The sequence below is a fragment of the Sus scrofa genome, chromosome 11 (assembly GCF_000003025.6).
Source record: "Sus scrofa isolate TJ Tabasco breed Duroc chromosome 11, Sscrofa11.1, whole genome shotgun sequence".
NCBI classification, from domain to species: Eukaryota; Metazoa; Chordata; class Mammalia; order Artiodactyla; family Suidae; genus Sus; species Sus scrofa.
In genome coordinates this window covers 3,971,821-3,984,442 of record NC_010453.5, presented here as the reverse complement: position 1 = coordinate 3,984,442, position 12,622 = coordinate 3,971,821, and the positions used below count along the sequence as shown (strand labels likewise).

The window sequence follows — 12,622 nt, the reverse complement described above, 5'->3', positions numbered from 1 at the left end:
AATAAAACATGTGCTTTTTGAAAGGCACAGAATGAGGAAATGTAACCTCCCTTCATTTCGGCTCTGGGTTTAATATTTATAGAACTTTTTTTTCCTTTTTAGGAAATATGGAAATTCCCAGGCTAGGAGTCAGAGTGGAGCTACAGCTGCCGGCCTACACCACAGCCACGGCAATGAGGGATCCGAGCCATATCTGCGACCTACACCACAGCTCACAGCAACACCAGATCCTTAACCCACTGAGCGAGGCCAGGCATCGAACCCGCAACCTCATGGATCCTAGTCAGATGCGTTTCTACTGAGGCACGATGGGAACTCTGAAACTCTGTATTCTTGAGTAGTCACCTCCCATCTCTGCACTAGCCTGAGGCAGTATTTTTGTCTTAACTTTATTTTATGATTATTATTATTTTTGTCCTTTTGCCTTTTTCTAGGGGTGCACCCATGGCATATGGAGGTTCCCGGGCTAGGGGTCTAATCGGAGCTGTAGCCTCTAACATACACCACAGCCACAGCAACGAGGGATCTGAGCCGCATCTGCAACACACACCACAGCTCACGGCAACGCTGGATCCTTAACCCACTGAGCAAGGCCAGGGATGGAACCTGCAACCTCATGGTTCCTGGTTGGATTGTTAACCACTGAGCCACAACGGTAACGCCTTAACTTTAAATCTTTACCTGGGTGGACTCTTTTGGTGTGAGAAATGAGGTGGGCAGCCAGCTTAATTTATTTTCCCATTGACTGATCAGTCATTTCATTTCCAACTAGTTTGTAGTGCTTCTTTTGTTTTATAAATTCCTTTCTGTTTCTTTGTGGATTTGGAGAGTTTATTATTGGCTTACTGATTTGTCTTTCTTTCACTAAAACTTCACTCCTTATAGCTCTGATTTCTACTTTATTTAAGCACCTAAAAAGCAAGAGAATCTTCTGTTTTCTAAGTAGATGTTTCTTTTTGTTTCTACTTCCATTTTCTGTTTTTATTGCATTTTGGTCAGAGAAATATGGTGTGAGTTATTTCTATTTGAAAATTCGTGTTAAAATTTTGGTTCATTGTAAGCATTCCAACTTGAAAGAATATGTATCCTCTATAAAGAGCACAGAGTTTCATAAAACACATTAATATAAGTACACCTCTATCAGTTTACCTATTTCTTGACAGATAAGCATTTTAACTATACTACCAAATCTTCAATATCTTTTACTGGGGGCCGAGACTGAGAGAATTACGCTAGTATTTCTACTAGCATGTGTCTGTCGGTTCTTTCCTGTGTTTCCTATAGTTTTTAACCCTGTGTGGTCTGTTAAGATATTAATCAGTAGCTGATAGTTTGCGACACTTGTATCTTCGTTGTGCCTTTGGCATTTTGTTTACTCTCACTGTGTGTGTTTTCTAAAAAATAGTTTTCATATTCTTCTCGTCGACTTTTGGAGCACCATGAGCAGAATGATGTCAGCACGGTCAGGGAGCTTGCTAGACTTGTGGCCTATTTAATACACTCTGTGGGCTTCCTCCCCCAGCGGAAGGGTGGCACCTGGTACTGGGCAGCAGCTTTCACACGTAACCCATGGAAACAGAGGATGCCTGAGCCCCGACTCCTGGGGACAAGTGTCTGCCTCGTCCCCTGCTGACTAGGTGCCTCTCACCCTTTCCTACTGGAGTGAAGAGCCTCAGTGGGCTGGGATCCCTTCACACCCACTGCCTGTCCAGTGGCAGTGCCAGGCCCTGGCCTGCCACTCGGACGGATGGCGGCAGGATCAGGACTGGGCCTTCTCCGGATGAGCCTCGTCCGTTCCCCGGTCTTGTGCCGAGCGGTGCTGACGCTGGGAGTTCATCCTGAATGTGTCCTTGACGTCTCCTCTGCCTCCGGCTCCTCTCAGATCCCCGGAAATGCAGGTGGTTTTGGTTTTGGTCTTTCCAGTTTCTAAACCAGAAACTTGTCAGATGATGTAGATTAACTGGAAGAAAAGAAACACACCTGCGACGGTGTTCTTTGTCCCTGACAGGTCCTAGGCATTTGGGTGGATATTGGGTTTGAGATATTGTTTAGTGACAGAACGTTTTTGAAGGGTGGCCTATAAGATGGACGTTGCTAAGAATTTTTTTTTTAATTTTTATTAGGGCTGCACCTGCGGGATAGGGGGGTTCCCAGGCTAGGGCTCCAATCGGAGCTACAACTGCCGGCCTGCACCACAGCCCCAGCAACCCAGGATCTGAGCTGAGTGTTTGGCCTGCACCACAGCTCACGGCAGTGCTGGATTCTTAACCCACTGAGTGAGGCCAGGGGTTGAACTCGCATCCTCATGGATACTAATTGGATTTGTTTCTGCTGTGCCACGATGGGAGCTCCCGAGAAGCTTTGCTATAAGCATTACAGGCAGTTAGAAAATGGAGGCTGAATCTTGCTTATCTCCTTCTAACATATATCTATAGCTGTAGGTAACGGATTTGTCATGTTTATTGATTATTGTTTGTCTTGCTCCATTGGATTGTAAGCCTCATAAGGGCAGGAATCTTTCTGTTTTTCCTGATGTATCTCAAACACCTAGAATAGTTCCTCAGCACATAGCAGCTGCTCAATAAATGTTTGCTGAGTGAATAAACGATCTCAATGATTAATGAAATGAAAGATGTACTCCTCTCCTTCTCATTTCCATATGCTTAGGTAACACGCTGCTTTCTGCTTTCTGATCCTTGGTTCTCTATGCCTGTATTCATATTGATAGTACTTCCGGAAGTGGGGAAAATTCTTTTTTTATCCTAGGTATGTTTTCGGTGACAACAAATGCTGTGAAAAAGACAAAATATCTTTAGAAAAGGGTCATCATTTTAAAACACTGCTTTATCCACTTCTGGGTTATACCTAATGTCTGCGTCCTGCGTCAGTGTTTTCTGAGTTCACAGCGTTAGCTGAGATGCGCTTTTCTTTTCACCCACAGCACAGCCAAGTACAGCCTGTGGTCCTTTCTCCCGCGGTATCTGTACCTGCAGTTCAGCAAAGCGGCCAACGCTTTCTTCCTCTTCATCACGATACTGCAGGTAACGTTCCTGGACAGGGTGGTGGGCTGAGATTTTTAGGAAGCAAAAAATAAGGTATAAAAAGCTTACTTAGCTGAAGTAAGAGTTTGATATAGGGAATAAATTTAAACGCCGTGAGAAGAGATCTCTTCATCCAATGTTTAAGTTATTCAGTGAGACACCGAAAGTCCACTTCTGGGCTGAAAGATGGGTTGTTGCACAGTAGATGAATTAACTGGTCTTCAGTTCAACCTGGTTTAGATCATTCATGAGATATTATTGGAATGACTCCTGTCATTTGTGCCACCTCCATGGTAGGATGGCTCTGCTGTATTTTGAAAGGAATAATTAAGAAACAAACAACCAACCCTGAAGGTTAGTTTAAAATAGCATCTTTCAGAGTCCCCGTTGTAGCTCAGCAGTAATGAACCCAACTAGGATCCATGAGGATTTGGGTTCGATCCCTGGCCTCGCTCAGTGGGTTAAGGATCTGGAGCTGCCGTGAGCTGTGGCTCAGATCCAGCATTGCTGTGGCTGTGGTGTAGGTTGGCAGCTGTAGCTCTGATTCGACCTCTGGCCTAGGAACTTTCGCATGCCACAGGCGTGGCCCTTAAACAAAAACAAACGAAAAAACATCTTTCTTTTTGTTTTCAAATAGTAGTAAGGACACTTAACATGAGGTCTACTCCCCTAACAGATTTTTAAGTATCCAGTAAAGATGGTTAACTGTAGGCCCTTTTTTGTACAGCAGATCTCCCGAACTTACTCACCTTCCATAACTGAGGCCTCATATTCACTGAATAGCAGCTCCCCACTCCCCCAGCCCCCCAACTTCATTCCCCTCTTTCATTCTCTGAGTTTGACTCTTTTAGAGATGTCTCATCAGTAGAATGATACAGTGTTGTTCTTCTGGGACTGGCTTATTTCCCTTGGCGCCGTGTCCTCAAGGATCATCCTTCTTGTCGCATGTGAAACAATTTCCCGTTTTTAAGGCCGAATTATGTTTATGTGTCATGCAAAGAAATAAGCAAGCAAATATGATAAGGCAAGATGGAGAGTACACACAGGCCCAGGTCTGGAAATGGGGGCCTAAGAACTTGTCCTGAACTCGGATCTGGCAAACGGAAAGGTCAGATCCAGGCCCTCACCCACCCTTACATCAGAAAACTACCACGCCTCAGTTTCAATCACTTCTGGTTTTTTTTTTTTGCTTTTTAGGGCCACATGCACGGCATATGAAGGTTCCCAGGCTAGGGGTCCAATCGTAGCTGTTGCCCCCAGCTGTTGCCCCCACCCCCAGAGCCACAGCAACACCAGGTCCAAGCTGTGACCTACACCAGAGCTCATGGCAATGCCAGATCCTTAACCCACTGAGCGAAGCCAGGGATCAAACCCGCAACCTTGTGGTTCCTAGTTGAATTCATTTCTGCTGTGCCACATCAGGAACTCCTCAGTTGTTTTATTTCTCGAGTTTTAGACAGTGGGAGGTAGCCCTAGAGTGCCAGTCACAGGTAATTTGTGTCTAGGCAACATTCTTTTGGGCCTCTAGTTTTTCCTCTCATCCTCAATTAAGAGAGCTGGCCTTTTGGATTTAACTATTTTAAAAACATGCTATTTGAAACATTTACATTTTGAGCTGTTCCTACCAAAACATAAAAAAATTTCTTTTCTAAAGGTGACACATGGAGTTCCCGTTGTGGCTCAGTGGTTTAACGAATCCGACTAGGAACCATGAGGTTTCGGGTTCGATCCCCGGCCTCGCTCAGTGGGTTAAGGATCCGGTGTTGCCGTGAGCTGTGGTGTAGGTCACAGGCGCGGTTCGGATCCCATGTTGCGGTGGCTCTGGTGTAGGCCAGCAGCTATAGCTCCGATTCGACTCCTAGCCTGGGAACCTCCATATGCCGTGGGTGCAGCCCTAGAAAAAGGCAAAAAGACAAAAATAATAATAATAATAATAATAATAAAGGTGACACAGTGACCGAAGTCAATTATTAAGCAACTGAACTGGGTACTTTTACACATTATGTAATATTTAGGGTCACACTTGAGGGATTTTTAAAAGATTGAAGTATAGTTGATTTACAGTGTGATAATTTCAGGTACACAGCAAAACGATTCTTTATACATACATGTTCTTTTTCAGATTCTTTTCCATGATAGGTTATGATAAGATTTTGAATATAATTACCTGTGCTACGCAGTAGCTAGTTGTTTATACAGGGATGGTTATGCTGCATCTCCTTCCCCTTTATATTGTGTCTGTGTTGTCATGTCCTGACCAGTAGCCTACATTGCTACTGGTAGTGTAACTTGCTGCTACTAATGTAACTTGCATTGTATGCAAAATATACCAAGGACTTACAAAATTAATAGTGTAACTCTATTTTGCAGCAAATTCCAGATGTGTCTCCAACGGGAAAATATACAACTCTGTTGCCTTTGCTGATTATTCTTGTAATTTCAGGCATCAAAGAGATTGTAGAAGATTACGTAAGTTTACTGCTACTAAATGCTCCCAACCCCACTGCCTTAGGAGTTCCCTCGTGGCCTAGTGGTTGAGGATCCAGCATTGTCACTGCTGTTGCACATGTTCGATCCCTGGCCCAGGAACTTCCGCATGACACGGGTGTAGTCAAAAAATAAAACCAGAAAAACACTGCCTTGAATATAAGAGGCGTATTTTTTTTTTGTTTTTGGTCTTTTGTCTTTTTAGGGCCCCACCCATGGCATATGGAGGTTCCCAGGCTAGGGGTCTAATCAGAGCTGTACCGCCGGCCTACACCACAGCCACAGCAACGCGGGATCCAAGCTTCGGCTGCAACCTACACCACAGCTCATGGCAGGGCCAGATCCTTAACTCACTGATTGAGGCCAGGGATCGAACCCACAACATCATGGTTCTTAGTCAGATTCGTTAACCACTGAGCCACGATGGCAACTCCGAGAGGTGCATTTCTTACTCTTTTTTTTCAGGCTCTTGGTTGGAACTGTATGATTCTTTAAGTCTGTAGTTGATGTGAAGAGTGACAGTTGTGAGGTTTCAAATTTTAAATTACATATATATTTGAGAGACCAGTAAGACCTAATAGCTGTCATAAGACCCATGATAGTGTCTTCGGGGATGTAATCCAGCCTGAGGAGAAAATCCTGAATGGCAGAAACACATGTGCACACAAATTGTGCTGTAACCTTGTCAGCGGGGTCACACGGGCTGCTGATCTCAGGGGAGAGCTCGTTGTCAGTGTTTGCTTTTGCTCCGACCCCCCCTGCCGCAGCGGGGGTCGCACTCCTGCAGTCCCTCCCTCCTCGCTCACCATCCGGAGGCTGGTTTCCAGAATCACCGGCCGGGGTCCTTGGCATGCTGCTGCCCAACTCCTACCGTCTTGCCATGTCGCCAGGAAGGTCTCTCTTTGGTTCCTGGCCTTTTGATTGGCTTATAATGTGAAAGAGTTTTTCAAACTCAAAAGCCCTCCGTTAAGTGGGGCCATGTTCAGAATTGCTAACTGTTTAATGAAACACAGTCATTACGCATCATATAAAATGCTAATGTTTCAAGCAGCACTTTACTATGTAGTAAGCCCTGAATTGCATGTGTCTATATGCAGGTGAGGGTGTGTGTCTGTGTGTATTTATTTATTTATTTTCTTTTTTGGCCTGTCCGAGGCATATGGATCAGATCCGAGCATCAGTTCCATCTAAGCCACAGCTACGGCAACGCCAGATCTGTAGCCCACTGTGCGTGTAGGGTCAGGGACCAAGCCTGCATCCCACTGCTCCCAAGATGCTGCTGATCCCGATTTGCCACAGCGGGAACCCCTGTGTATTCATTTAAACTGAAGCGCAGGCAAGTCAGCGACCTGACCGGCTGCACTAGTAAGGGGCAGAGGTGGGATATCAACCAAGGCAGGCAGGCCCTGGGGGCCCCACACCTGAGCCCACTGCTCTACTGCCTCTCTTAGGTCACATCTCCATTTCTGGAGGCGTGTAAGGGAGAAGCAAAATTGAGATCAGTTATAGCCAACAAAAGACTGTATGGTTAGGTTTGCTGTCTCTGTTCTTTCTTAAACTGCTGTGACTTGTACTGTGATTTGAATGATTCATTTGGAACTTTTGACATCATGGTTTTTTTTTTTTCTATAACAGAAACGACATATGGCAGACAGATTAGTTAACTCGAAGAACACAATAGGTAAGATATTAGATTGAGTTTTTTTATGACTCCTTCACTCTGAGAATATATCCAGATTCAGCAAGTAGATGCGTGCAGTATGTTTTGTAACACTTTTTAATTTAAAGATGTGTAAAACCAAATAACAAAAACTAGAATGACGCTCAGAGTCAGTAATGATGCTGACTAGAATACAGAAAGAGAAGAAAGACGGGGGAATGGGTATCCAGCATACGAACAGCTCTCACGTCCATAAAGAAGACTGGGTGTTGCATACCTCTCTCCGTCCTCGTTCTGATATGTGCTATCTCTGTATTGATTAGAAATATCTTATGATGCTTTCCAGGCCATCAGCCAGTATTTTAGCGTATAGCAGCAAACTGTGTTCTCTTTGGGACTGGAAGTGACTTAATACAGCCTATCTATCTGTCTGTCTATATTCTATCCCATATCATACTATGTTGCATTTTATTACATATTGCTCTATTTTGTATTTTGGTCTTTTTTTTTTTTTTTTTTTTTTTGCTATTTCTTGGGCTGCTCCCGCGGCATATGGAGGTTCCCAGGCTAGAGGTCGGAATCGGAGCTGTAGCCACCGGCCTATGCCAGAGCCGCAGCAGCGAGGGATCCGAGCTGCGTCTGCAACCTACACCACAGCTCATGGCAATGCCAGATCGTTAACCCACTGAGCAAGGGCAGGGACCGAACCCGCAACCTCATGGTTCCTAGTTGGATTCGTTAACCACTGTGCCACGACGGGAACTCCCCATATTGCTCTATTTTGGAAGGCAGCTATGCTCACCGCTGTCCCATCAAGGCCAGTGTATTGCTGTCTTTTGGGGTTAGTGCGTATGAACAGAATTACATACTCTGTGAGTTTATACAAAAGTTAAATTAACAAAACAATAATTTATAAATAAATGCCTGCAGTTTTGGGGAAGAGGTATCTTTTATTATTTTGGACTTTACCCAGTGCAATAATTACAATGAATACATAACTGTTTCTTTTTCAGTGTTAAGACAGAATGTGTGGCAGGTGATTTTATGGAAAGAGGTAAGAGTGTATTTAACTTAGTCATAAGCACCCACGGTATTTAAAGCTGCAGATTTTTGATCTGGGAAGCGGATCTTTAGGAAGCATCATATTGTCCCATTTTGTAGATGAGGAAGCAAAGGATCAAAGAGAATGAGTCTCTTGCTCAAGGTGACACAGCTAGCAGGTGTCATTGTGTGGTTCACACACAGTTGCTCTGGGCACAAGATGACCCGTGGAGAACATCCCGGGCAGTGTTGTCATAATGTTTGCCCTTCGGGGATGAAGTAAAGCTGTCCAGGGGCTAGCGTCTGACTGTGTGCTCCTCAATAGCTACTTGGTGACCAGTGTCAAATTCCTTTGAGAGCTGACTCTCAGAATGTGTCCATTTCTAAGTATCATCGCTATTTCCTGCCCTGAGAGAGAGAAGCCAGCTGAGTCGAGAGGGACCGCTTTTCGCTCCTCTCTTTGGGACCAAGGGCAAGAAGAATGGCAGGGGGGCCCTCTGTGCCCGATGGCGCGCCTCTGGGAAGGGGGAGCTGCGAGTACAGCCAGCGGGGTGGCGTGAGGCCGCGGTGGGCTTCTGACTGAGCAGAGGCGACGGCGGGATTGAGGTCTAATCTACCCCATGGCTTCGGCGGCAAGATCCAGGCCGGCAGCCTGAGCCGGGGGCTCGAACTCTGTCCCTCTGCGTCCTTTCTGCGCACGTGCCCAAGGGGAGCGCTCTGGACATCCGTGCTCAGCAGAGGAAAGGACGCTCATGGAGGCTCTGTGGTCAAAAAGAAAAAGAGACGGTTGGTGGGAGATGTGAGGGTTGCCACTGCCCTTCAGAGAGATGGCTTCCTGCTCTCAGGCCCGCGGGTGTATATTCACTTCCTACATCAGTATTGCTTCTGCGGAAATTCCAGTTTTAATTTCACGGTTCTCATTTGTATTATTCTAGCCATTTTTAGATCTTGCTGTAAGTTGCTTGCTTATATGTTATAAATGCTTTATTGTCTGTTGTGTTTGTGGACTTTGTGCAAGTTGTGAAGGTTGTCCTGTCAGTCTTTTTTTTTTCCTCCCCTAGGGGTTGTGCTTGCTGTTTATAAAGACACATTGTAGCGTCTAAAGTTCACTCCTAACTTTGATCTGAAGTGTTAATTAATCTGAGGCTCAGTTCATATGGGAATCATCTGTCATCATAAATCATACAGTGAATCAATGGCAATCACAGTCTCCTCGTCCTCCAGTTAGAACTTATTTTTTAAATGCAGGCCCAGAACTTGGTCGAGGAAAGCATTTAGACCCCTGGCTTTTCCAGCTGCCCAGGGAAGGGCTGTCCCTTTAAGAGCTATGCCTTTAGCACTTAGCACAGCGTCAATTCTCAGTTTGTTAAAGGGTTGGTATCCAAGGAGAAATTGTCAAGAGCTTAAGATGCTTTCACCATGAATGATTCCTAGAATTTATGTCTCTTGCTTTTTCTCATTTAAAAATTAGATTTCATTCATATATTTAGTCAACAAGTATTTCATACAGTAGAAGCACTGGTATGAGCACTGGGGCTTCATCTAGGAGTGAGACAGGCATTTTCTCAGCAGAGGAAGGCAGACGCTAGGCAAGCAATGATAGTGTAATAGTGTACGAACAGCACAGCATTGCAAATGTGGTGCCACGAGTGGGTCTCCACCTTGGCATTGTTTACACTTTGGGCTGGGTGACTCCCGAGGGCGGGGCTGTCCTGCGCATTGCGGAAAGTTTAGCAGCATCTCTGGCTTGGACTCATTCAGTGATGATAGAGTCATCCCCTAAAACCCCCACCACTGTGACAACCAAAAATACCTCCAGACATTGCCAAGTGTCCCCTGGCGGATGTGGAAGGCAGAATAGCCCTTAGTTAGGAACAGCAGTTCTAGAGAAATGAAGACATCGGGAAATAGAGGTGTTACGGAGTTTTCCGGTGGCTCAGCAGGTTAAGGATCCAGCATGGTTGTCGCTGCTGTGGCCCAGCAACTTGCGCGTGCTGCGAACCTGTGAACGCAGCCGCAAAAAAGAAAAAGAAGAGAAAAAAGAGGAAATGACGTTGTTCTAACGTAGCTGAAACTTATCAGGACGGCCCCGGGATTTTCCCGCTGTCCTTTTTCTTGAGGTTATTTGACACATTGTGCCTTTGTTTGTCCTTTTTAAAATGCATGATCCCGTGTGTTCTCTCCTGACTCGAAAGGTGAATGTGGGTGACATTGTGAAGGCCACAGACGGGCAGTTCCTCCCTGCAGACGTGGTCCTCATCTCTTCCAGGTTAGTTACTCGGGTGAGCGCTGCAGGCACTTTCGCTTGGGGTCAGAATCTGTAAGAAAACCACAGGCGTCTCCCTCTCTCACCCCTTTCACCCTGCCGTTCTCTAGATGGTAGACCGGTGACTGCGAATGTTTTCTACAAAAGGACGCAGAGTAAATATTTTCAGCTTTGGGGGTGATGCTGTCTCTGTTGTAGCTTTCAGCTCTGCCTTTGTAACATCAGAAGCAGCCATAGGCAATATATAAAAAATTGGTATGGCTCTGTTCCAATAAAACTTTATTTATAAAAATAGACAGGGGCCAGATTTGGCCTTTAGGTCATAGTTTGACAACTGCTGTTCTGTACTTGTGTTCGCTTTTCTTTAATTCACCTGTACATTCTCCTGTCCTAATTTTTAGATTAATTCCTTTTTTTTTCCCCAAGGGCCGCATTCGCAGCATGTGGAAATTCCCAGGCTAGGGGTCGAATTGGAGCTGCAGCTGCCAGCCTACACCACAGCCACAGCAACATGGGATCTGAGCCATGTCTGCAACCTACACCACAGCTCATGGCAACACTGGATCCTCAACCCACTGAGCAAGGCCAGGGATCAAACCTGAATCCTCATCGATCCTGGTAGGGTTCATTCACTGCAGAACCATGAAGGGAACTCCAAAATTTTTAAAAGTGAGAGCTATTGGTCTAATGGAAAAAAATCTGAAGTATATGAACAAGCCTTTTTATTTGAAACAGCTTTTCTTGTTGTGTTCTTAGATCTTTCATCTCTCAGGAAAAATATCCCCCTTATTTCGTCTTTTTTCACACAGTAGTTGTAAAAACAGGATGATGATATGGTGATGAGGATGCAGATGTGTTGTGAAAGTAGAAACACTAATACAAGGTTGTAAGCAAGTCTGGACTTGGATAGAGTAATGGTAAAGTGATTGTTATAGGAATACATTAAAACGTAGAGCATTTATAATTTAGAAGAGAAGTTTTATAGGCCATTTTAAATTTATTTATTTATTTATTTATTTTTTGTCTTTTTGCCATTTCTTGGGCTGCTCTCATGGCATATGGAGGTTCCCAGGCTAGGGGTCTAATCAGAGTTGTAGCCACCGGCCTACGCCAGAGGCACAGCAACGCGGGATCTGAGCCACGTCTGCAGCCTACACCGCAGCTCACGGCAACGCTGGATCATTAACCCACTGAGCAAGGGCAGGGACTGAACCCGCAACCTCATGGTTCCTAGTCGGATTCGTTAACCGCTGCGCCACGACGGGAACTCCGAAATAGCTAATTCACATTATGTTTCAAGTTTTAAATGGTGTGAAAAGAGGAGTTCACATTGTGGCTCAGCAGGTTAAGAGTCTGACATAGTGTTTGTGAGAATGCGGCTTTGATCCCTGGCCTTGCTCTGTGGGTTAAGGATCTGGTGATGGGTATTGATGTGAGCTGGGGTGTAAGTTGCAGACACAGCCCGGATCCCGCACTGCTCTGGCTGTGGTGCAGGCTCATAGCTGCAGCTCTGATTCGACCTCTAGCCTGGGAACTTCCATATGCTGCGGGTGTGGCCCTAGAAAGAAAGAAGGAAAGAAAGAAAAGGTATGAAAAGACAGACAGTGACTCCCCCCCCCACTGACCATCAGACAGTCAATACTATTATATTCTTGTGTATAATTTTGGAGGTATTTTATGTTTACGTATATACACGCATATATAGTCTCCTCTTGTATTCTTCAAGCTTGGAATTTTTATTTGTAAGAGAATCTAGAATATCTTTTTTTTTCTAGTGTCTTTTTTGGTATTTTTTAGGGCCACACCCATGGCATATGGAGGTTCCCAGGCTAGGAGTTGAATCAAGCTGCAGCCGCCGGCCTACACCACAGCCACAGCAGTGCAGGATCCAAGCTGCATCTGTGGCCTGCACCACAGCTCATGGCAACACTGGATCTTTAACGCACTGAGCAAGACCAGGGATTGAACTTGCATCCTCATGGATGCTATTTAGATTCATTTACGCTGAGCCACGATGGGAACTCCAGTTCTTTGAGTTTTTGCTTCATTTATTTTGACCTGTGTTGTTCAGTGTGTGTATATATTTATCATTGCTCTATCTTCTTGACAGATTGACCCTTTTATCAC

General features: G+C 45.1%; 1 protein-coding gene across 1 annotated transcript in view; it reads left to right on the top strand.

Moving 5' to 3' along the window:
• Positions 1 to 12,622, top strand: part of LOC100625134 (phospholipid-transporting ATPase IB) — a 161,506-nt gene that overhangs the window by 16,146 nt on the left and 132,738 nt on the right. The window contains exons 4-8 of the mRNA XM_021065491.1: positions 2,942 to 3,041; positions 5,412 to 5,510; positions 7,164 to 7,209; positions 8,202 to 8,242; positions 10,425 to 10,498. Coding sequence (XP_020921150.1) covers positions 2,942 to 3,041; positions 5,412 to 5,510; positions 7,164 to 7,209; positions 8,202 to 8,242; positions 10,425 to 10,498 — 360 coding nt within the window. The remainder of the gene's footprint in view (positions 1 to 2,941; positions 3,042 to 5,411; positions 5,511 to 7,163; positions 7,210 to 8,201; positions 8,243 to 10,424; positions 10,499 to 12,622) is intronic.